The sequence below is a fragment of the Buceros rhinoceros genome, unplaced genomic scaffold, assembly GCF_000710305.1.
Source record: "Buceros rhinoceros silvestris isolate BGI_N320 unplaced genomic scaffold, ASM71030v1 scaffold811, whole genome shotgun sequence".
NCBI lineage: Eukaryota > Metazoa > Chordata > Aves > Bucerotiformes > Bucerotidae > Buceros > Buceros rhinoceros.
The window spans coordinates 36,041-61,925 of NW_010395699.1; the positions used below are offsets into that span (position 1 = coordinate 36,041).

At 42.3% G+C, this 25,885-nt stretch overlaps 1 protein-coding gene across 1 annotated transcript in view; it reads right to left on the reverse strand.

The window, feature by feature from the left end:
- The window catches only part of JMJD1C (jumonji domain containing 1C), a 56,220-nt gene extending 31,505 nt beyond the window's left edge, over positions 1-24,715 (reverse strand). Inside the window, exons 1-6 of the mRNA XM_010145617.1 lie at positions 24,608-24,715; positions 7,005-7,110; positions 2,085-2,209; positions 735-878; positions 439-631; positions 3-351 (exon numbers count right to left, since the gene is read on the reverse strand). Of these exons, the coding sequence (XP_010143919.1) occupies positions 3-351; positions 439-631; positions 735-878; positions 2,085-2,209; positions 7,005-7,011 (818 nt within the window). The 5' untranslated portion in view covers positions 7,012-7,110; positions 24,608-24,715. The remainder of the gene's footprint in view (positions 1-2; positions 352-438; positions 632-734; positions 879-2,084; positions 2,210-7,004; positions 7,111-24,607) is intronic.
- Positions 24,716-25,885: the final 1,170 nt, after the last annotated feature.

The window sequence follows — 25,885 nt, forward strand, 5'->3', positions numbered from 1 at the left end:
GCTGATCCAGGACAGATGACTTCAGTCTTTCTGTCTCTTCGTGTTTTTTATTCTCCTGTACTCCATCCCATGGAGACCGCCTATCTGTTAATGTCTGCTCTACTCCCTCAGTAGTTTGGGATTTTCCTTCTTCTCCATTTACCTTTGAAGTGTTCTTGCTTTTTAACTCATTTTCTGAATTTTGCTCCGAGGATGAATCTGTTAATCTTTTATTTGAAATTTCTGAGTCACTGCTCTCAGAGTAATCTGAGATATTGTCTGTCCGCAGTCTCTTCATATTTAATTTTTTTTCATCCTCTTCAGGTTTTCTTCTTTTACTGAGGAAGTGTTTAGTTTTGGTTTTGGGGTTTTCTGTAAAAGATAAGAACATGTCTATTACATTTTCAGTCTAATATGGTTTTAAGAAGCTCTCCCTCCCTTTCCAACAACTGCTTTTACCTCCTCGACCTATATAATCGTATCTTTCTTCTTTCACCTTCTCTTCATCGGGCATGCTGCTATCAGAGCCTTTCCTCTTGTTTGGCCGAGCATTCCTCTGTTGCTGGTGCTGGTGGGAATTCTGTTTTGGTGCTGCAGTTTGGGAATTCATTGCTGGTCTGGGACTATTCGCTTGTGCACGCGTATAATGACCCTAAAAATAATTTTGTGATTAATGGACTTAAAGGCAATTTGATTCGTGACTTTAGTATTTGCAATATACAAAAATACTTAGGTAAAAAGATAAATGTATCTACGTGGACTGTGTTGCTGTTCTGGTTGGAACGAGACCGTCGGCGTGAAGTGATGCCAATATTTTCACCTTTCAACAAAGAGTGAACAACATCATCTAGAAAGGTCATCTGAACCATAGAAGGATCAACATTCTGAGGTTCTAACACCTGGTTTATTAAAAAAGGAAAAAATAATAATCAGCAGATGTTCAGACACTGCCCAATCTGTATTTTCTGTATCACTGTTCACCAGTCTATTTTGTGTGCTAAAGACTAATCAGAGAAAAGCCTACTTAATCCTGACAAGCAGAACTGACACATGACTCTCAACAAAGCCTGGGAACAGAGTAAACCCAAAGCAAACGTGTCTTTACATATCACTGTAAAAGAACTTCTTTCTTTAAAAAGTACCCCACCACCACTTCCTCCCTCTCCCTCCACTGACCTGCAAATTTGAAATTAAAAGGCACTGAGCTCTCAGAGTAACCCTTAAGTAGCAACTACAATATACAAATACTTTATAAAATTTATTTAATATACTATAAAATATGCTGCAGAAGTACATTATGATATTGCTTCCAGCAGAAGCAGAACTGCTGAAAGGAACCAAAATGCCTGGAGAGCGGAACTCTAAGACTGGTGGAATGTTACCAGTGAAAGAAGGAAATGCTAACCAGATCTTTAATCAATATGTCACAAAGTGAAAACAACAGTATTTGGGGAAAATTAATTAGAGCAACTTAAGGGAAAGAAGGTATTCGAGCAGTAGACTAGTCTTAATTTTTTATTGTCACATGTGGTTTTGTCAGTCATTTCAAGGCAGACGGGTCACTCACTACATTAACACTGACTCAGTGCTCTGGCCTCCTGAAACAGAATTCATTACTGCCACTAACATCAGCTTCAGACATACAGCTAAACCCCACCAGAGGAAATGTAAATCAGGGCTGCACTGAACGGGTAATTCGATATACTGTGAAAACTGGATATTTCAATTACTTGGAAGAAGTAATCGCTACTGCAGTGCTACAAGATTTCAGTGTCGAGAAAAGAAATTCTCAACTGAACTGACAGGGAAGACCAGTTCTTCAAACAAGATCGCTTTGCTTCGAAGAGTTCACTAGTCAAATAGTGACAGCAGAAGAAAGGCAGAACAGTAGGACAGGTATTAATCATATCACTGCACAAACGCTGAGTCTCAGGGTGGTTTTATCTGCTAGTCCAGTGCACGCTGTACTTTCAGCGCAGGAACAGACTTGCCTTGCTGGAACTGAACAACTCAGTGTATTTCAGAGCACCACAAAAAAGATTTTAAAACTCTCAGCGTGCAATTTACTTGAAGGTTGTTTTCTGAGTGTCTCACGCCAAACTCACCTGGTCATTCATAACAACCATAGTGCGGGAGAAGAGATCATGGTGGGTGATGATGCCAGTGAACCACTGGGTGGCAGAGTCCTGTCTGTACACTCTCACCCTGTAACCATTTAAGGAGTACGGACCTTCGGGGGGAGAAATTAAAAAAGCCATTGAGAAATGAGGAACAACAACAGCAGCAAAATTATAAATGGGTTCTCCTGGGTTTGTAAGCTTCACAGCAAACTTCTAGTGTGCGTGGCATGGACAGCAAACTACAGGCAATCCTGGCACCACACTGCCTGTGGATTTCCCTTTTATTCAGGAAGACATTTTGAAACGCAAATGGTACATTTAGGTATGCCATAAGGTCAATTCTGCTACCCTTTTCAACATACAGGGTTTTTTTATCTAACTAAATCTTTCTGCAACCATGATGACAAATGATGGGAAAATTCCTGCCTATGAACAGCAACCACAGAAAAGTAATCTGAAAGGCTAGGAAGTGGCAGCAGCAGGTTATAGAGAAGCTATTTAACAGGCTAGTCACACGCCCAGATGCTTTGCTGGCGAAAAGATTTACATCTTGGCAGTTAGGCTCTGCACCTGCCAAGTCTTTCCCGTAAGTGACCACCAAGTTTCTCTCCATCACAGCAGCTGGAAAGACTGCTGAGCAATCTTGTCCCTGCTATGGCCACACAGAACACTCAAAAACACACACACTACATAACTTAGGCTCCTGCTTTATCAACTGCAAAGAAACCCCACGTGCTGCTGTCCCTTTGCATAGCTCAGTCCAATTCACCTCCAAAAGCCCACAAAGGTGGGAAGACAGTATAATACAATACTTATTTTACCATTGGTCTCAAAACCCAGAAATTGAGATTCAACGATTTTCAGTCTCACTTGATCATCGGGCCTCCAAGTTTTGCAGGACTTAGTGTTTACACAGCATTTTGTACAATCAAGTTGCACTGTCACAGAGTTCAGTTCCAGCTGTGCGGGTTTCACTACTTCCGCAATCAAACCCCAGGTCAGGCACAGAGGAACGGAAGCAAAACCAGTCAGTGACAAGCTACAAAAACCCTGACTTGAATGATTTAAGAGTGCTTAGTTGCTCAACCACAGGCAAGGCCAGAATTCCCCTGCCTTTCCGAAAGATCATTTTTTCCAGCCCCTGCCCAGTACATTAAGCAAGGTCAAACATCTGCAGCAAACAGGCCAGGGACCTCACAGGACAGCTTTCTCTAGCAAAATATCCATATTCACACAGCTAGGACCACTGTGCCCTCTGCAAGAGAAAGTGTGGGATCATAAGGACTGTTTTTAATGTCAACATTTAAGAGAAGTGCAAAAGCAGTAATAATTTAGACATTTCCAAGTGGTCTTAGGGTTTAATTTTGGAACCATAGCAAGGCCTTTTTAAGTACCTTTTGCATGCTAGTATCTAGGTTTTAGAACAGCTGGGAACAGAAACACAATGCCACGGTACCCTTCTTCTACCTGCACCCACATCATTCACTGCACAACTGAAACCTCGGGACCCACTGAACCCTTTGAGCTGCCAGCATTAGCTGGTCCCTGGAGCACATTTCGAGCTGCACAGACAAGGGTCAGAAGTGCATCAGCACTGCCCATCACCAATACGTATGGGCAGAAAAAGAGGAGGAATCTACAAGCTTATGTCTCACATTCCTGGTCTCAGACCAGACGGGGTTCCTGTGGGGACACATTTCCTGATGGCTTCTCGCCAACCCTTTCTCCATATGCCCCTGCAAAATGCCTCCAGCTCAGCTCCCACACTTCTGGCTGTCTGATCCAACCGCATTCTCCACATCTAACTTTTAACGGCTGTCCCAAAGCTCTGCCTTGTTCAGACAGTCTCAGTAAAATTTTGTCTTTGTCTCTGTGCAAATTTCTCATTCCTATTTTGCTATCTCAGCTCCTCCTCTCTTGCATCTTACTGTTAACTGCACAATGAATTTCAGACTCTTGCATAACCAGAACCAGCCTCTCCCCTCTCCTCAGCTTCTTGTCTCATTTTAGCATTTACGATTCCAGGACTCTGGCTTCCAAGTCCTTCCCCAGTCTTCTCAGCTTACAAGCACCATCCTTCCTTCTCCATCAGCATCCAGCTTCTCTTAGACTCTTCTGCACTGACCCAGTGGCAATGTCTTTCCTTCATCCTGGCTGTCATCCTACATTTTTAAAAGAGACTTTCTCTACCTTTAAAAAAAAAGGGGTGGTTCTTACACACTGCTGGGGTGTCAGGAAGAAGGAGAAACACTAAAGTGCGGTCATGTGACACAGGACAGCTCAGCTCCAGTCCGGCCCAGCCCAGCCACAAGCAGCCATTACAGGAAAAGCCTGGCTTTGTCTCCAGCCCCTGGCTGAATCACGCTCAGCTACACATTGTTGAAACAGCCTGTAGAGTGCTATCAGGAAATATCTTGAGGGCTGAAGCACACTCAGGGTTTCAAGAGGGTTATTATACTCACAGCCTCAGAGATTGGAGCGATAACAAATCTAATAGGAAGAAAAAATTCAAAGATTTTAATTGTTAAAAATCAAAGACACTTTACTATGTTCCTTGAACTGGTTTTGTTTGTATTTGTCCAAAAAGCTTTCTTTCAACTTGGCCAAGTTTGGCAGGAGTGAAGGTTTTTTAAAAAAACAAGGAATAAACTACTTTCCTGCCAAACCAACGATCTCTACTGCAAAGCACGCTGCTGCGAGTGCCACCCAAAGGAGAGGTCACAAGGGCCGCTTTTTTTCTTTAGTCTCACGGTTGTAAACAATTGGACCAGTTTTGACCAAGATTCCTCCTCCTCAGCTTGGCATGTTTCTTTCCAAACATTGGGAACCAAATTTTAAGGTTTTTTCTCTGACCCTCCTGCTTCTCCAGATAAACTGTGTTTTAACTGCGATAGTCAAGAGTAGAAAATACTAAGATATGAGATGAAGGCTTCAGCATTAGAGACACGCATAAGATTGGATTCTAAAAATGCTGTAGAGGATGAAGTAAGAGAATATGGTGACAACCTTAATACATGCCTCTAGACAAGGGAGAACTGAAAAGGTGGTTTAAATTGCAGGGCACAGGGAAATGGTAATAACAGAGAAGGTGAAGAAAACCAGAAGGCAAGAGAGCAGTAGGATAACATGACTGATTACAACAGCTCGCACTGCTGGAGGGCTGCCCGTGAGCCACAGAAAGGTGTGTGCCAAATGCTAAGTCTCGGTGACCAGGAGCAGGCTATGCCCCAGGAGAACGTGACAGCAGTATCTGCTGACTGACCACCATCCCAAGGGCTGAGATGGTGGCATGGCAAATGCCCTCACAGCACAGGGCACGTCACTGCCCAAGGAAGCACGTCTCTCCTCAGGCCACACTGTGTCACATCAGGTGAGCAAGTGGATTTGAAGTGCAGCTTCTCCTCAGATGAGGAGAGCTAGTCTGCAAGGACCTTGGATTAGATTCATCTCATTGTTGAAAATACTTCTAAGCATCCAAACATCTGTTTGGGAAATTTTACATATAAAGACAAAAATACAGTTCCTGGAATGATGGGATGTGAAAATGAGTTGTGTGGATGGATGACGATGGGCTGGCAGTTTCATTTAGATGACTATTTTAATATTGTTGAGGCTTGCTCAAGTGTTGATTCCGTAGCAGTGTACAGAGGCTTTTATAATTGTCTTATTGTTGTTACTCTAATGAAATACAATAAACAAGCTCAATTTTAGTTTCCTTTTCATAAAGCCCTAATTTGATTTCACATCACCTCTCAATCCAGTTTTGGCTGCAAATTTCATCAACAGACTGTTAACTCATGGTTGTCTGAGGATATTAAGATAAAATCTAAAATGACTGACACTGACATTCCGATTGACTATCTACACAATTCCACACGCTGCTTTTTTCAGCATCCTTTCTCTGAGACAGAAGAATAATCACATCTAGTCAAATCAGAAACTCCACAGAAAGACAGACAGAAGGTTTTTTACTGTAACTTCAATATTATACTTACCATATTCCTCTGTTCTTCTAATCTTAGTTTTATCAAAGAAACCAGACAGCAAGAAAATCTCAGCACCATCCTTAGAATATGAGATTATTTACTGCTCTCATCCCAATCTTAATTTACAGAATGCAAATCCCAGTTTACAGAATGACTGCTTAAACATTTGCGTCCTGGAATTGCTTTACTGCTTGCCTGGGGATTTTAACCCAGATCCACAGAGGCTGGTTGCTAAGAATGCCTCTGTAGAGCTGCCTGTCAGTTCTGCAGAAAGTTAACAAATACACTGAAAACACATGTAATATTTGTATCATCAGCAAGATTGAGCCAAAATAATTTATTCTAATTCATATTAATGTTTTCACATAACTTGTATCTACAGTATGAAGATGACACAGGCATTTCCTGCAACCTTCCAGCATTACAACCGAGTTACAAAATCACAACTGATTTCAAAGGCACTTTTCAATGAGGGTTGAGGGTGTGGGGTGGGTATTCTTCACCTCTTCACTGTTAAGAACTACAAGCGCAGACAGGTATCTAAGAAGTTATCACTCCTTACAGTAACTCTAACAGAGCACAGAACAGTTTTAAACATGCTACAAGGTGTGTGGTTGCCATTCATACACACTTATTTTCACAACAAATTTATAAAATAACCATGTTCAGACTAATTATATTCAGCTTTTGCTGTAATCACTAAAACATCAAACAAGTTAAAAACAGTCTGAAGTAGTCACGCACGGCTCCTTACATAGTCTTGTTTTCTTGTATGAACAAATACTTCCAAAAAATTAACTTCCAAGTTAGAAATACATTCTTCATTATATTACGAATGCCATGGGATCAGTCCCACACAACTAATGGCCTTAAACTACCTAACACAGAATAAAAATAACACAATTTCCCACATAATTACCTTGCATAAAAATCTCCTGAACCTTTTGTTCCTTTACCCAGGCTTTTACCTCCTCATGTAACTGCGGGTTATCCCTGAGAACTGGGTTTAGACTGTCTACGTCGTCCTAAAGTAGAGATTAAAAAAAGAACCATATGTTATGTTTACTTGTAACAGTTCTGTTTATTTTCCTACATGTATTTTAGAGCACAATATTCAGTAGTTTGCTGCTAATTTTACTGATTGCCTACAATCCCTGTGTTATTTTTAGAAAAAACTTAAAAGCGTAACATGGTGCTAGAAGTTATTTCATGGGAACATGGTATATCAGATCCCGCATGTGGCCAGACTTGTAAGCTATTAATAGGATCACACTTTCATAAATACTGTCTTACTAAGAGCTAAAATTGCCCTCTAAAGACTTGAGTGTTTACAGGTATGTAGAAAGAATTGTTTAAATAATGATTAAGTTAATTTTTAAAAATACATAAAAATGTTTTCCATGTCTGTAAAATTGAATATGGACATATTGAGCATAAACAGAGATATAAACCCCACAAAGATAAGGCACAAGAGATAGCTGTATTTTCAGAGAAACAAACATTCCGAGAGAAACACCATTGCTGATTTTCAAATATACACACTCTTGTTAATGACGGCATTTCAAATAAGTCACGCAGTTCTCCTGGAAAAGATTCTTTTTCACTATTAGAGTAGGACATCAGCTGGGAAACGAAGACATGTTAGGAGGACAGTGCTGCCAAGTAAGGAAAAACTAGGCACAAAATCTGGTTCATATCCTTGAAAGCATGGCTTAAAATCATCATTCATCTCTAGACTCTTGAAATACCTGTTTCTCTATTTCACAGCAAACTTGCTGTTTCTGCCTCGGAGGCTGTGGCAGAGAAATAAAGCTGCACTGCAGCCTGGTGACTCCTCGTGCAGATGGAAATCTGTGAGCTGCATGAACATTCATTTGTGCCAAGAGAACTTCAGACAGCTAAAATAATCAGAGCGATTCTGCACATACAAAATGTAAAATGTTTTATCAGTACTGCAGCTGAGATCGAGTAATTTCTTCCCTTGATCTCCAACAAGTTCCTTGATATTTCACCATTTATTAGGAAGAGCTCCAGCCATAGAATATAAAGATACAAGCAACGCTTAGAGAACCGTGCACTGCTGTCAGGCCCTCGAGTGACACAAGCAATTTCTCTCTATTCATCTGGACGAGATTACTCCTGCTAACCCACTGATCACAGGACATCTATTTCAACCTCAAAATTCACTTCCTGACACTTGAAGATTTCTGTGCTCCATTATGGAGAATGCATCAATGCTTCAGTTATTAGAGAAAATTGCTCTCTCTCCTTATGCTTTTGAAAAGGATATGGCCTCGGATCCAAATGGAGCGGTCAAGATGATCATTTTAACACCCGTAAAGTGGACAAAGTACAAGTGAAGGGGAACATCAACAGGACCTCTTCTACCACGTGAAAAACACTGGCCAGGTAAGTATGTTGCTGGCATTCTTAGAGGTATAAGAGGGTCAGCACTAGAATTTATTCAGGCATGGCAGACTAGCAAAACACTTCCTCTCCCGAGGCAATCTAAAAAGGATATCAGCTGTTCTACTTTCCTGTGCAAACCCATTTTTGCATTCATCCTACATACAGGAGCAATACCACCACTGGAAAGGTATTGATTTGCCAGGGCAACCCACGGACCCTGGAGCTGGAGCTGTGTGATGGTCATTCATCTGTCCTCTTCCCTATGCGCTCTCTTTCAGAGCGGCTACAAGAGATTCCTGTACCAAAAATTTCCCCCCTCAGATCCACAAGCATTCAACCTAAGCAACAGGCTGAGGCACCGCAGCTCTGTAAGTCTGGCTGACTTAAAAATGCATTTCATATACAGATCTCATAAATTTTTAATAATTCCTTCAGTCCCACCTCAGACAATTTGTACCTTCATTTCAAGGCTATACACATTGATTAGGCACCAGGAAGTCAGACCTGTTACTCTCAACATTATTCTAATTCAATGAGTTCTTCATGCAAAGTTTTGGAAACTCTACGGCATCTTGTGCCACATTTGTTTCTGAAGGCAACATGCTGCTGCTCTTTTTTAGATTTCACATCCTTTCTAAGCACCTTTGTCTTCTTTGAACTTTGCACTGAAGATGCTGGTGATCCTACAGACAGTACATTTGAACCTTTTTTGTTCTATCTCCTATTCAGAGGCAGCTTTGACTACCTTGGACTGAAGAGCGCTTCGTCTCAACACTTAGAAAAGGAAACTGCAAAGCCCGTTTTGTACTCCTTTCCTCACTTGTGGGGAAAGATGAGCTCATCTCAAAGATGAGCTACAAAATGCACAAGCTAGGTCAAAGATCAATTACACAAAGGGCAAGCGGGTATGACTGGGATTACGTAGAGGATATCAAAGAGAACTCAAGGTTTCTGAATACGCACACAAAATACACATTTAACGTATCAATCACTAAAAAAAGAAAGGGTTTTGCTTCTAGACATGGACATGCTATACACTGCTGAACAGAAATCAGGAGAGCAAAGCAAAACTGTACTGACAACTGAAGCTCAGTATCATGTACCAAAAAAAAGGTTCCTGAAATCTCCATTTTCTGGTTTTGTGTACATATTACATATATCTATGACCTTTTCCCATGATTAATCTTAAATCCAGACATCTAAAACCCAGAAAATTAATTGCATAATGTGCTAAACTATACGGTGATGGCCTTAAGCACATGGTTTTAGAGCACACCACAAACTTAGGCAAAACCAGGGAGACAGGGCAACAAGCAAGGCCAGTGACTAGCAGTCTCTTCCCTGTCTTAGCACTGGAGATGAGCACATGACTCTGCAGCGTCCAGTCTTTTTCCTTACCCTGTATTTATATTGCGCAAGGAACAACAACTGTCTACAGATCTGAACCTTGGCAATTATGACCTTCCGTCTTCCCCTCCTTGGTGAAAGCCACAAGATTGACAGACCAGCACGCAGAAGAATTAAATGCCCTGTAGGATTGTCCTCCAGACTTTTCTTCATTTGAAAGCAGTTTTACTCACAGAAGTATGGTACCCTCTCCTAGACTAGTTTTCCCACAAGTCCTGGAATACCTCCTCCAGGAAGATGTTAATGCTGGTTTGAAATCTTTATGAAATGCAAGTCAGAATGCAAAGCACATAACTGGGACTGCCATTTTCTTCTTCAAATCTACCGTAGGAAGCTCTTCAGATACTTCACAGGCCAGTGCCCCTTGCTCCACAAATGCCTATATGCAATACCAGGAAGAAGAAGAAGGGCGCATGGGCTAGAAAGATATGGTTGAGATAATCCTTCCTGCCCTTATGGAAGGCAGTCACATGCAGCAGTGTGACTACCAGAGCCTTGCCAATCTATGCCAAGTCTTTCAGATTCTATTCTTCCCTCCCTCCAGACCAGAAGAGGAATTCACTTCTGGCCAAGTGAACTTTCTGCTTTCTACTTGAGTCAGCTGCATCTCTGTAGGTGGTAATTCTCACCTGCTGGGGACATGCTCAGCTCCCAGGATAAAGAAAGACATTTGCCCAAATAACAAAGTGACCCAGTGTTTCCTGAGATTTCTGTTCTTTCTTCTGATGCAAAATGATAGAGGAGGTTGGAAACTACAGACCATACCATCACGTTAAGACACCACACTGCTCTAAACAGAAAGTAGTAATCTTTGGTCAGAGCAGCATTTTCAGAGAGCTCTTTCAGACAAACATAATTTATCATTCAAAGCCACAGGTGAACAAGTGCAGATCACTTGCAATGCTTTGAAATTCCTTTAAGTCATGATCAAACAGGAATTTCAAAGCAGAACCCACAGAAAAACAAGTAAAAATCCAAATACATACAGAATTGTCCTACTCATGCCCCATCCACAAACAAAATACCATCCAAGATACTGAGAGGCATCCCTAGATGAGCTGAACCTTCACACTGCCCCAAGACCACACAAAGTGCCCTCTGAGAAGCTCAAATGACTGCAAGCTCCTTTTCTGTTTTGGGCAGCCATGCATGTCTGTGGTTGGAAGGCGTGCACATTTCCACAGCTCTCCACCTTCCCACCAAGACCTAAACTATTGAAGCAAGATGTTTGCTTGGCATTTTAAAGTACTCCTCCAAGTCACTCTTCACGAACTTGAGGGGCAGATAGGAGTTCATTAAATTAAGAGATGAAACCCTGGAACACGAAACAACTCAAAAGCTGCTGCTCCTACCCTCAACCACACAGCCCACATGGTGCTTATAGGAGGGTACAGTGACTCCAGCCAGCTGTCACTTCTCCATTTTCAGTGAAGGAGAAGACAAGAACTGACAACAAGCATTCCAGGAAAACCAGTCCTGGAAAAACAATGGCATTTGGCACTAAAAAGGCTTACACTGGAGCCCTGAAGATCAAGTCTCGCCACACGCTGTGCATTCGGAACCTGGAAATGTTCATTTGAGAAAGAGCCCTCCTTGGCCACGGTGTCCCTGCATTTGGCTTCGACGTATCAAGGACATCTTTTTAGTATCTGTAGGCACTCATTTCAGCTAGTGTTTTACAGAGAAGGGCTAAGCAGATTTTGCAGTCCTCGCAAAGGTCAACACCACATTAGTCCTCGCCATCTGTGGCTTAATTAACTATAGCTTCCTCTGGCTGCTTAGAGGTTTTCTGATAATTTAGGACACGAATTAAATGAAAACTAGTACATAACCAACTTGAAAGTCCTGTTTAGAATGTTTACGCAGTACATGCCGCAAATGGAAATAAGCATTTTGTTACTACTTTAATGGTAGAGGAACCACATTTAAATTCAAACAGTGCAAATGAAAAATTCAGAGATCAAAGTGTCAAAAGCTTGGACCTTCAGCTTTCTTCTTGTTTCATGACAGAACATCTTGAAATTCGTTTCTACAAAACGAGCGCCCCAGCCTTTTCACACCACATCATTTTTACAACTGCATGGAACTTCAGCCACATAGAAATTGAATTTTGAAATTCAAAATGAAATTCTGAAAAACGAGGAACAAGGTAAGTCAGCACTTGTCTACCAACTGCCACAATAGTCTTCAGAGGGCAGTGGCAGCAAAAAGTATTGCTTTCAATACCTAAGAAAATTACTAATTCTTTAGTGCCATCCTTAGAAGATTATTTTCTTCCATAAAAAGAATTTAAATACCTTACCCACACCCAGCCTCAAATACATCTCCACATGTTTACCCCTTATTTGCATTCCTTGATAACCAGCTATCCTCTTCTTTTTTCTTCCTATCTTTTCTGATTGGGTCACCTGACAGATCAGATTATATCACTGATCTGTAATCTCTTTCACTGATCACAGCTTTTTAACAAAACAAACCTATCTTAACAGTGTACTGCCTGACATCAGAGCGAGCAGGGAAAAAACCCACCCTAAACAAAACAGTGACACAGATTCTGAGTAGGCAGAATATCAGAGATCTTAACAAGAAGATCGCCTACAAATTAGTAGCATTCCACCACCACGCTACAAGACCTTTTTCCACTAGCTGAAGATGAGAACCTCCTAAAACAAAAAAAAAAACAGCAGCAACTGACACCCCAGAGGGTGTCACTGGGCAGGCGCAAGCACTGCCAATACCACACAGACCACAGCAAAACATTACAGAGGAATCAGCAAATTTAGCCGAGACTGAAATATGCAGATCTGTCGTTGCTTCACCCATCTTTCTAGACATGTACGCATGCACAAACCACCGCTAGACAGTATATTCCTTAGTCCTTTCTGCCCAGTGAAAGGCCAGCCCAACTGCCATGCCACCACGGCCGGTGGGGCAGGCGGTTGTAGGCGCGGAAGGCTGCCGGGCTGTGCTGTTCCACGCAGGCCAGCACAGAAACGCCTTACCAGAGAGGACTGCTCCAGTGGGAACACATCCACCCGACCCACGACCTCCCCCAGCAACCAGGGCAACCTCCCTCCCGCTCCAGGCTTTGCACAAAGGGCAAGGCTAGTCAGAAACACCAAGGCTACAGAAGACTAGAAAGTTTTCTGGGGAGATCGTAACTTCCCAGTTTACCTTAAACGGCTTTGTCTGAGCTGAGAGAAGAGGCTTAGGCTTACCGAGCGACTCTAGCGCTTTCTATGTAAACCCAGCCCACACTTGACCTATTTTCTGCTGTTCTGAGCACACAGTCACAATTTACCTCATTCAAACCCGGCAGCTGCTGAGCTACATCTGAACCAGTTAAGTCAAGCTTGAAGGCACAACCCTGACCCCTAAACCAGAAACAAAGTCGAGCTGAGGTCAGCCCTGCTCACACGTGTGCGGAGGCACGCTGCCCGGGGACGGGCAGGGACGCTCTCCCTACGTGCAGAGGCCAGGCGAGAGAACAGGGATAACTAATCCTTCCCAACAAGGGGCTCTGAACGCATTGTTCTGATGAGGGAAAATGTTTATAGATATTTCAGACCACAAACATTTGAGATGAGGGGTTATTTTCAGTGTGTAACACCAACAACTATGTTTTTATATCACAAAATTAAAATTACAGGGGGAAAGAAAAGGACTACAAATTTAGAGATTTTTCAAACTGTGACTAAACATCTCAGGAAAAGCTAGCGACAATTTTTCTTTTGCTCTCCACTCTTCCCTATGCCTAATAATTCCCCACACACTCCTACATCCTTCCTCATTTCAGCTGTTGGACAATAAAAGAGTTGATACTGTTTCTGAAATTTTAATTATCAGATTTGAAAATGAGGTGAGCAGAGCTGCATACGCTTCTCCAAGTCATCATTTCAGGCTTGAAGAAGCATCACTGCACCAATTAGCTCAGTTCTGGAAGAGTAACCCACAACCCTAAGAATACCAAAAAATTTCTCTTAAAAATACGTAAGATTATCCTACAGAAAATAAGTTCAAGTTAGGAATATAAATATACAGGGAAAAACCTTACTTGCAGTCTAATATTCTCCCTGATTTTAACTCACAAAAGTAAAACAGAGCAATATTTGCCTTCCTGTAAGACTACCATGTCTCAGTAAAATGGGCACACTGGAAAACGTGCTTTTTACAAGTCAACTTGTTATTGCTGAAACTGTAGATGAGAATCTAGTATGGAAAGGCAGAAGGGAAACGAGAGCAGCATATGGATCTGCACACAGAGAAGCAAGCAGCCACCAGTGGATAGGCAAAACCAGACCTGGGCCAGGCAGGTATTCTCACAAGACAAACCAAGAACTGCTCTAGTGACTTCTACAATAGCTTTGCATTTTAAAATGGAGATTAAAAAAACCACAACACCAAAAAAAAAACAGTTGACTCTCATGCTCACAGGTTATGTCACCCTCTCTTTGAGCAGCTGGGACAATCTGGGTCAGAAAAGCGAAATCTCCTGGTGTGCCAGATGTTATCTTTTAGCATCTGATCTAAAGACTTCCCCAAACAAGTGGCTTCTACCCACAAACCTGGTGGGCTGTCAGCTTCCTCTTAAGGCACTGGGGTGACCATCTGTACTGCCTATATTCTCCATGTGCAAACGAACGAAAGGCCAAGTGAACAGCGCTGCTCCACGTCCATCTTCTCCCTCATTTGGATGACAGCCATACATTTGCTTTTCTTTTGTTTTCCACTGAGTCGCATTTTCTTCCCCCTCCTCACTGCAGGCTCCGTACATTTGTTACTACCATCTCGGCAATAGGCAATTTCATCCTAATTTCATGTTTTATCTACTCCTAAGAGAAACGGGGAGGGAGTACTGGTTCTACCCCACTCAAGCCAGTAACTTGCTAGGCACATGGTGATACTAGAGCAAGCCTTTGAGTCACTTACCAAGCAACTCAATGCCATTATGGGAAAAGGAACCTCGAAGTGCAGACGTTTGCCTTAAGTAAGCAATTAGCAGAGAGGAGTTGATGCTAACAAGAACAGCAGCTAAGTGAGTAGACTGGAAACAAATCTTTTGTACGTTGGTATTAAAGTTTAACTGAGATCCAGGCATCCTGTGAACAGCTTTTAGAAGCTATCTAATACCTCCCCAAATCATATCAGCTGAAGGACAAGCTGTACAGATGGACATGTCTCTAAGGAAAAAAGAAAGGCTGTTCTGTTGACCATCAGTTGTCTGGACCAGGGAACTGGTGGAATGGCAGTCTACTGCCCCCAGAAATCAAGCCAAGAGATCAGCTCTTGCTCAGACTGACCTTTGTAGAGAAGACACATCATCTTCCCATCAGGGACAGCAGAAGTTTCTTGTGGCAGCTTGAACTGGCGGCGTTGGAAAGCTGTACCCTGCCACCACAGATAATGACAGACTGGATAGTTCATCTCTTATCTCACAGTAGCTACCTCCATCAAATGTTTATCAGCTGCATTACTCAGCAACACGGTATTCTTTGACAAGAACACTGATAACTAAGAGCGTACTGTATTAAAGAGCAAAGGTCTCTCAACCCAAGTCTGCAGAAGAAACTGCAAAACACTTTCCAATGTGTCAGACTGACAACAGCTCCTAGAATCAACACCACCTCTCAGAAACGTGCTTCAGAGTATCTCACTCTTGTGAATGACTGTGCTCTGTAATTTGAACTACCAACGACTTCGATTACCAGCAGTTACTGAGCTACCCAGTCCCTTCTGCAAATATCCTCAATCCTATTCACCAAACAAGAACTCTGGGAACACAGAGCTTTCCAGCTCCTTTCCCCCTGTAACTCATAAGGATTATGGGCAGAATACAAATTCCTCCCAACAAGAAAAATATGTTAACCTTTTTTTGTCAAGAGGAAAGACTGCATCAGATATCTGGAAAGCCAGCTTCCGTGGAGTTTGGTCCACTTAATTACTATCACATTAACATTTTATTTTCAAGTGGTTTTCCAGGGTTTGTTTGAAAATGTGTTTCTTAGAATAATGCTAGAGGACAGTGTTGGCCAACATGTCAATAATATGAATGTAGTCCAAAACGAACCACATTTCTCTCACATTTTAAACAAGTACCGTTGTATTTGCACAGAACTTTCCGAAGGTAATTTCTAACCGGATTTAAGGCAACGTTGCACAGAAGCACTGCAGCTGGTTGGGAGAACAATTAGCACATTTTCTTGCAGAATTTCACTCCAAAGGTAACACTTCTCTGGTCTCAGGGATACAGGTGCAGAGATTCTTCAACTGCCTGGCAGGGCATATAACAGTAAGCCCACTGCTGTGCAAACACGGAAATGCTGTCTCTGCTCCAAGACACTATCAGAAGCAATGCAGCCATCATCGTGTGCTGTTTTTCTGCTAGGAGTGCTGTTCTGACCTGCTGGAGCCATTTTAGGAAATCCCCCTATAAATAATAGAGGTCTGACCAGCTGGGATGTATATCATCTTTGGATTAACGCTGCAGCTCTCTGCCACCCTGGAGAAAGCAGTGGCTGTGCCTTTTATAGAACAGATGAACAATGGCCTTGCAAAGAGGAAAGATTAAATTGCTGTCAGAAAACAGGGACGTTTCGCTTGCTGCTGCAAAAAGCTCCTTGGGTTAAACTTAGGAAAGTCATTCAGTGTTTAGCACTGTACTTTACCTACCAAGTCTTATGCATCCTGAAATTACTTTAACCTGATTTTATCTGTTGTACACCAAAGTGGCGTACAATAGTGAAAAGAAGATAGAAGAAGGGAAGGAAACATTCGCACTGGGGAAAATCCCAGCCTCTATGGCTGAAATACAATTTCTAAACTGTATCCTTAAAATTCCCTGCTAAAATCATAAAATACAGAGTAATTTGCGAGATGCACAGAAATCACTGTGCTTCAAAACCCCCTTGCTAAGCAAAATCATACTAAAATACTACTCCCAGTAATGCCGTCAGATGCATACAAGAAGAGGGGGGATGCAGGCGAAAAAAAAGGAATAGTTCATTTTAATTCCATTCAAAAGACAGGAAATGTCTGCTAGATTGAAGAGAGGGATCAGTATTTACAAACAATGGTGGTAAAAAAGACCTTCAGAACTAGATTTCATTATGTGGTGTACTGCTAAAAAGAAATGAAGTTTGATCAGGAAATCAAATGCACTGTACACCAGTGTTTGTACATCAAACCAAACACTGCACTTTTTGTTTTATGAGTAAAGTTATGCCCACGTCTACAAAAACAGTAAGATTCATACTTGATTTAAATTTTTTAAAAATTCAAGTTCATAAGGAATTCCACGTACACACCTGGACCTGCTATAGCTCTACTGCAGCCTGCTGAAGGCTGTGGAGCAGTTCTCATGAAGCACTCATCCTAGACTACAGACTAGTACTTCTCTTGGGTGTAATTTCAAAAATACATTTTGTAAGAGCGAGCTATGGAGCAGCAGCCCTGAACAAAGCCATGGTGTATCAGAGGAAGAGATGAAAGCAAACAAACAAAACCATGAGCACTTCATCAAATGAACAACTGTATTTTATCACATCAAGCTAGAGCTTAATCCTGGTAAGAACACGTATCACTGAAGCTCTGTTTCCCCCCTAGCTGTAAAGCAGGAAGGCCTTCTCTTTTCTGTCCCCAGGGAAGAATGACTGCAGGGTTTCTACCCTCACTCACGCCTCCGAGTTCCCCAAAGCACTAGGGATTCCCAATCCCAACACACAGCAACTATCTGGGAAATCAAGAACGTACTGGCAAAACACCGTCTGGTTATAAAGTGAAACAGACTTCTCTAGGAGCTGGCTTTTGAGTCTGGATTATGAGAACAGTGTAAGTCAAGAACATCACATAAGAAAAACACTTCAAACTTTCCTTGTTAATACAGAAGTTGTGAAGACTGGAAATTTTAAGGACACAGAACTGAGGGTAAAGCATCCTCCTCATACTACTGAGCGGTATCTTCCACAAGGTTTTACTGGTGAAAGAAGTAATCATTTGTGATCAAACACAGTAAGTTCCTTACCCAGAAACACTGGATGGATTTGGAAATTCAGTAATCCCAAGACCGCTTTTGAGAAGTACAAAGATACTTCAATGAAAGGATTTGATCTTCACCTTCAAAGAAAAAACAAGTTTTGTTCCATCTGTTCTGTTTTGAATTTCTAATTTCTAAATTACTTATTTCAGTGCTACCTCCTGGAGTAGGATTAACGAGGCCAAACCATTTAACCGACTGTTACTGTAGGAAGAGTAAACCAAACCTGTTTTCCTATGGATTTAGACATACGTCCATGGTAGCAACCTCAGTATATCCCATGACCTCACAACTCTTTCCCCTTCCTCTTCACGTACCTTCCTCCCATGGCCTTCAGCAGTTCCGCCTGAATTCCCTCCTACTACGTGGAGAAGCCACACTATTAGTGGTAGTTACACCACCCACCTGCTGACTGATGGCTTCCCCTCCATGGTGCTTACTGCCCTAAGGCTTGTCAGATCTGGAAGAACTCCACTCCTGCATCAAACCTCACTGAGAGAGAGGAGAAAGCGACTCAAGCCCTTATTTTTTAAGAAATCAAGGTAAAACAGAAAGGTACAATTTTATCCCTCCTATTTAGAGAATAAAGACAGATGAAGTCCTCAGGGAAGCAGCTCTTTTTCAAAGGGAGGAACAAATATCTCTCTTAGGAGAGACAATGAACAGCTCCCTCTGACTCTACAGATGGGGGGGCCAACCCCTCCTCCCTCGTTCTTCTCTTTTTGCAAGCTCTCCAATGAAACTCTTCTGTCCCACATGTCTAACTGGGAGCAATGACTGGTATGAGTCATCTGACCCACTTCTAGCTGGACACAGCCTTTTGCTTCTCCTTGTGTTGGAACAGTACACTTAAACACAGAAGTGTCGGTAACAGGCTATTTAGACCATCGCTCTTTACAAGGCTGCCAGAGAAGCCAGCTGGACTGCTTACGGGTGGTCCAGACTCCAGAGACATGGGAAAGAGCAGAGACAGCTCTTGAACACGACACTGAGAAGAGTTAGAAGACGCAAGAAGACGTGTGTGCCTCCGTCGCTGTGGAGGAAACGAAAGCAGGAGGAGAACACATGATGGCCCCGGCCGCCAGCTGGCCAGCACCAGAAGTTCCCGAGCTGCTTCTGTCAACCTCCAAGGGTGGGACCAACCCAAAAGCTCCTGCCTGCCTGTCAGTGGAGGTACCAGCTTATGGGAAAAGCAATTTTCAGCTGCAGTAGCTATTTTTAAGCGTGAAGTTTAAAGTAAGAGAAGTCTGAAAGACAAGTGCATGTATGATTATGGGGTGCTTAAAATACAGACAGAAATATATTACTTTAACACTGTTCCAAGATGTTTGAAGAATTTAAGTGCACATGTCATCACTACACAAGCCCTGCTACACGACTGGCTTGTTTTTATGAGCAAAAAACCCCAAACCATCCAGGCTTGAAATACCCAATGTCTGCCCATAATACACAGAAAAGGAGAGTATCAGAGTTGCACATGCCCTTTTCTCGAGCCTTACTTCATGGCACACAGAACTTGAATTTCTAATGGATCAAGTAAGATTAGCCCAATATTAGTCTGAATCTGAGGTACCTATTTCACAATTAGTGAGAAAGTTTATTATTATTGCTTCAACGATCTCTAAGGTGCGTCAGACATTTGACCTGTCAGCTCTCAGACACGCAACACACATTTAGAAGAGAGAAGCACACACACCTATCACTGTGCTCCTAACTCCTCCCACGGGGGATTTCTCAGTGCCCTATCTTTACATCTGCAACCTTTAGCACAGAGGTAGACAGGCAGACCTCACCACTGTGAAACACTATGGCAACCAGCCTGTCTTCCAAAGACACACACACACAAAAAAAAATGGAGAATGTGAATAAGTAGGCTTGAAGAGAGATTCTACCACAGAGAACGGAAGTGTGTTCTTGATTCATTCTTAGCAGGGGACTTTCTTCCCTTTTTTTTTTTTAAAACACAATATGCAGGAGGACTTTTTGAAGACTATATGCACCTCTTCCATTTCTTTCCTTGAGTGGTCAAACGCCCCCTTGCAGGAAGCTTAATGATTGCCAAGGAACTTTATCTGAATTCTTCGCCCTGTCTCAGCTGCGCATGTTTGTTCCAGTGCTGCATGCTCACAACTCCTTTGGAAATACATTACAAAACCTGTGTGCGTATATAGTTAAAAATACTTTTCACGCACCCTGCCTTGCCAGACCCAGACACTGAGCTGAAACACACGGACTGCTTGGTCAAAGCAGAGCCTGTCCATAAGTGTATTTCATCACAAAAAACCACAATATAAACCACTTTTTGTTTTCTTCATTTGCTCGTCCAAAGTATAACACTGTTGACTCCAGCTGCTTCAGCCAGTAACAGCAGAATCACACACTTCAGCCCAACAGCACCCGTGACGGGTACTGCCAAACACCACCCAGACAAAAACACCACACAGATGAGGTCATGCATACCATATGCTGAGCTTTAATGCTTCACATCCCCATCTATAGTCCTTCAAGTACACTATAATGCTTAAATTAAGGCATGATCAGCTTTGCTGCTGCTTAACTTACTACACAGATCATAACCAACAGACACGTAGTTGTCACAGAACAGAGCAAGTACCTTAGTATTACAGAAAACCATTTCAGTTCTAATTATTTGATCTAGGTCACGCTTGTATTTGCATAAGCCTATTGCAGTTTTGCTTAAAATGTTTTAGTAACAAATGTATTTGAAAGTACATTCGTTTTCAATCTACAGCAAGAGCCACTATAAAACCCACTAAATTTATCAATTTTTATTTGATCACAAAATACACGCGCTGTTTTGTGAACAATATTAAGGACCTGACTTACACATCACGTTTCAAGACTACGTTTCCTCCAGATACTAGTCTGACACAGAACATGCACACTGTAAATTTTACACCTATCGTTTCCTGCAAAGGAATAGAATTTTTATTTCATTGCTAAGCAAAGCACTACAGCAAACGTTTCTATCTGCTTTCTCCTCAAGATCCCCTTGTCACCACCATAAAAAGAACTACATGACTAAATGGTCTGACCATCCCAGATTAATGAATGAGTCACTCTCTGTCACGCACAGGTTTCATGTAGAGACTAATAATGTTTATATCCTCCAAGAAGCGACAGAGATAAAAGCCACCGGAAACAACTCGTAGGTTGGTGCTTAAGGCACAACACACGCAGAATCCAAGGAATTTTTATGGAGAAAGGCAGGATTCAAAGCAGTACACATGTAAGGGAAAAGAAAAATCACGTAACACCTTTAGCCGTAAAGAACAAATTCACTGACAAGTGTAACACCTGCTAGACAAAACCTTATGAAGACAGGAAAGAACAGGAAAAGGCTAGTGCAGGGCAGCTGCTTACCCTACTTTTAATAACGATATTCATCCAGCTCTTACGAAGGCGCTTGAATCTCTTCACAATTGAAACATGTTTATTTATGCAAAGAACAGACATGGCATGGGAATCCGTGGTTCACGATTCCCCAGCGAGTCCTGCCAAAGTCTCCTCACTCTTGTTTTGGAAGAACCACTTCTGGTAACAACAGTAATTTAGTTCCTTGCCTACTCGAGCTTTGTTTTTCCTGCCAAGACTAAAAGGATGCCAAGTGCGCTGTTTTCTGTGCCTCAAGCAGTTGTCACCCTTAAACTGGACAGCATCACCTTATTCATGAAGCCCTTTAGCCCAATAGTTATGTTAAACAGCAATGCGCTTTTTTAATCACAACTGAGCTGAGCAGAATTCACACCAAATGCTCATCTGCTGCCCATTACCAGTATTACCAGTATACACAATGATGGGAAGAATTACTCAGTAGTTAAGAATTGTATCTGAAGTGAAACGCAGTCTTCCCACACAGATTCAAACTTTGTTTGTTTTGGCAGAAAGGTACTGGAATTTTAGACGCTAACAGCAAAATGCAATAAAAAAAAAAAACGTGTTTAGATCACCCTGGTCTCTAAGGACATCGTATTGACAATGTGCAGCCATGAGAGCTTAAACCAAAAGCTAAACGCATTTAGAAAGCCTCCAAGTTAACTCATCTCTGCAAAGAATGGTTCCTCAGTTCTGCTCAAAAGCAGTTTAATGGTGTTCCAAACCAAAAAAAGGGAGCAAAAAGGCCATTTTCCCTTCTTTTTAGAAAAGATTTTCACAGGAGGTTCACCAAAGATTTATCTAGGACCTGCTTTCACGGCAAAGAAAAGGAAGGCCTTCCAGAAAACAAGTAAGAACTCCCTTACAATACATCATAGAAGGCTAAGAATGTATTTTCTAGCAATAACAAAAAATAACAAGCAAAACAAATGATTAGAGACCATTCTCCCACTTCAGGAATCTTCCAGGAGAAAATCAAGTTAATATTTCTGTCTAGCACACTGCTGGCAGTGAGCATATCTTAAAAAAAAAAAAAGTTTCTGTCCTCTTGAAGACTTTATCATTCAGAGTAAAGCTCTTATCAGCAAATTAACTCGTAAAACTTGGCACTGAGGCATTGCTAGCCCTGCAAAGACACATGCCTATAGAAGTTAATTTCTAAAATTTCTTATAGTCATTCAAACAAAGGAATCTTTCCTATTCCTCAGGGAGCTCAATGCTATTTTATGCATCTACATTTGATATCTGAGCAAGATCCAGTTAAGATGCAAATCCTGGATGCCTTAAAAGGAATCTCTGTCAGCAATCTTTTTCTAATGTTAAAACAAACAGACAATTTAGGTATCTCTCGTGACCAAACTACGGATGATCGATACAGATCAGCAGCCTCCACATCAGGTTTTAATAGGTAGCTTTGTGCCCTGTGAGAGGGGGAAACAACCTGACCTCCCACACAGAGTCTCCCTCTACGTGTCAAAAATGGAGGCTAAGAGTTAGGGAGACCAAGCTTCTATTCTGGAGCTATTTTTCACAAGCTGCTGCTTTGTATCCATTTTTGGCCAACACCTCTTTTAAAACTGAAGTTTTAATGCTAATTACAGTATTGTCTACCAAGATATTATAAATCCAGCTGCTCATACGACACATTTTCAAAAATGACACCTTCCATTTGTATGTACCTTCCCCAATCAAGGTGCTTCGCTGTCTAACACTGTATCAGTAAACACTCCTTGAAGTCAAGGACCTAAAACGCATACAGCATCGTTACGCTACTGCCAGCCAGGCCTGGCAATAGGCTTGTTCTACTAAAGGCAGTCCTTCTCATATATTCAATTCGTTTTGCTCAGCTCATCTTGTAAGAAATGATCCACTGCCAAAAGGAGATCGATTACTGTTACTGGAATGAACGTTATCAGAGACATCATCTTGATAGGTTTCAGGCAAAGGACAGACGCTAGCGCAAGCATTTGCTTTGTAAAATCAATCTGGAAGGTTGCGGTTGGACTCTGAGGGTGAATTTACGCTTCAGGGCTCAGCTGATTTAAGAGGTCACTGCTGCCAAAGGAGGATATCCCGCTCCACGTTGCGTCATCCTGCACCCCTCCCCTAGAGGAAGCCGCAGCACTCGCTGCACCCTGGGCTAATCCAGCTCTGCTCACTAACAGTGCTGTCGCCCCTCCTGCTTATGAAAACCAAGGCCGTGCCGGTTTGGAAGGCGGAAGGCACTGGTATGGGGTCTGATAGAGGGAATCGTTCTTTGCGGCAGAGCCAAGCTGTCTGAGGAGCTCGAGTCCTAAAATGCAAACTCACCCTGACAAGAAGCATTCAACTCATTTGGCTTCCCCAACACAGACACAGAAAAGCACCAGCCCTTCCACGAACTGAACCTCCCTCTCCTTCCCCCAGGGTTCTCTCTCAGTCGCTTCTCTTTTTCTAGCTCTATATTTGGTACTGGGGGAAAAAAAAAGAAAACCAGTCCTAGTGAAGCAGGAGGGAAGAAGGGGTGTCAGGACAAAATTACATAGCATTTATTCAGGGCCATCTGTTATTCCAAGTCTCTAAGTACTATTTCTGTATCACTGCAGCGTACCATCCCAGCTGTAAGAAAGAATTTATGGCTATTCTAACTGCAATCAGTGCAGCACAAGTTAAGTATCAAATGTTTTTCTATTTGTCACAGAAGAGATTTTTAGACCTTATTCTGAAGGGGGAAAAAAATAATTGTTTCTCCTGATCTTTAAATATGTACACTTTAATGTATAACTAATATATTGATGTGTTTCTCATTAATGAAGAAGGCATTAAAATCAAGGGTGCTGGAAATCTTGGCAGGCTTAGAAACAACAGCAAGAGAAAGTTTTCTTTTTAAAAAATTATCATTTTCTGCTATTTCTTCTCAAAAAACCAGTAAGTCAGCTATCACTGTAGTATTGCAAAGACCTAGAAATGAAAGTCCAGCTTCACAAGGCTGGATGCTCTCTTTGACCCGCTCTACAATTAATAGAACTGATTAACCTTTAAAGGGGTCGGGTATTTCACTTAAAAGGTGGTTCAATAATATTAGATGCATAATAGTCCTTGCCATGATCTAATTTACTAGAATCTGATACAGTATCCACTATAATCTTTCACAAAATAAGCAACAATCTCTGCCAACAATCAATAGGAAATGGTTCCTTTAACACAGAACTTGTCTGTAAAATGCACTGAAAAATAATAAACACGTGGCTTTTAACTGAGCTAAACAGGCACGCTCTTACACTAACCAAATTTCTTACCTGATAGGGCTGAAAGGCACTATCTTCAGTTATAAAATCCAGCTGTTTGTCCACAAGGAATTCTACTGCAGTAACTGAATTGTATACACTTTTTCCAACCAAGGGCTTGAATGTCTATGGAAAAGAAAAGAAAATTAACCAATTTTTAAAAGTTCAGCACATCAAATCCCCAGGATTGTATAAACACTGACGTAATTCTTCCATCAAAACAAGTTAAAACAGAGTAACAATTACTAATTATACAAGAAAGGAGGATTTTGCGTTTCGTCGTTTTTTCTTTGAGCCGTTGGTGGAAAACCAGCTAGAAAAGGGAACCACACCATACAGTCTTCCTCTCCCTTATTATGCTTGAGCAAGAGCATTTACCACAGAAGCTCAAAGTACAGGAGCACGATTATATCTTAAAACATACAGCTTAGCAGGCAGATTCTCTCCTCCTGCCTGCAGGACTAGCTAGTGCAGTGGTAATTACACTGAGGACGCTGAAGTAGAAACGGACTGCAGACGTGAAAACGCTCCCCCCCTTTCCTGTTCTGAAATCGTTCACCTTGCCTCGAGTCAACCATCTCATTTCCCTGCCCATCTCTGCAACCGTTCTGACTCTGCTGCTTGCCGCCCCCGCAGCCGCTCCTCCCTGCAGCAACCGGCTGCTCCGGCGCAGCGGCTTCAGAGACGACAGCGCCCGGTCCCGAGGCTTTTGCAGGAGCAGAGCCGGGAGGTTTCCTTCTTTCTCCCTGGCGAGGGGCTGTGGGCCCCTTGCTGCCTCCCCTGCATGCGGAAGGAAGCAAGAAAGCTCCCAGCCCCACTGCAAAAGCCAGGCACGGAGAAATGGGAGCAGGGATCACCGGGCTCCTCAACGCCCCCACACAGTCCATGCCCGAAGCCCCCTGCCTCACCCAGGCGCAGCGGGATGCAGCAGGCGAGGGGGGAGAGAGCCATGACTTCAGGGAGGGGATGAGCAAGCAGTCCCCTTCCCTGCTGGCTGGGTTTCCTGGACCAGCCACCCAAGGAGAGTGTGACTGAGCGGGGATGTACCGAGAGGGGATGAGTCAGGTGAAAAGGAAATCCCAGCGGATAGAGGGCAGAGAAAATGCCGCTCTGAAGACAGATGGGAACAGCAAGGAGAAGGCAGGGGTGAACAAAAGAAACAACCAACAGCAAGAACGTACAGGATACAAGGGGAAAAACATGGAGGAACAGGAAAAAAATAGGGGAAAGTTATTCTACAAGGCAAAAAATACAGTAATGAGGGAAAACAGGAAAAAAAAAAGTCCTGGG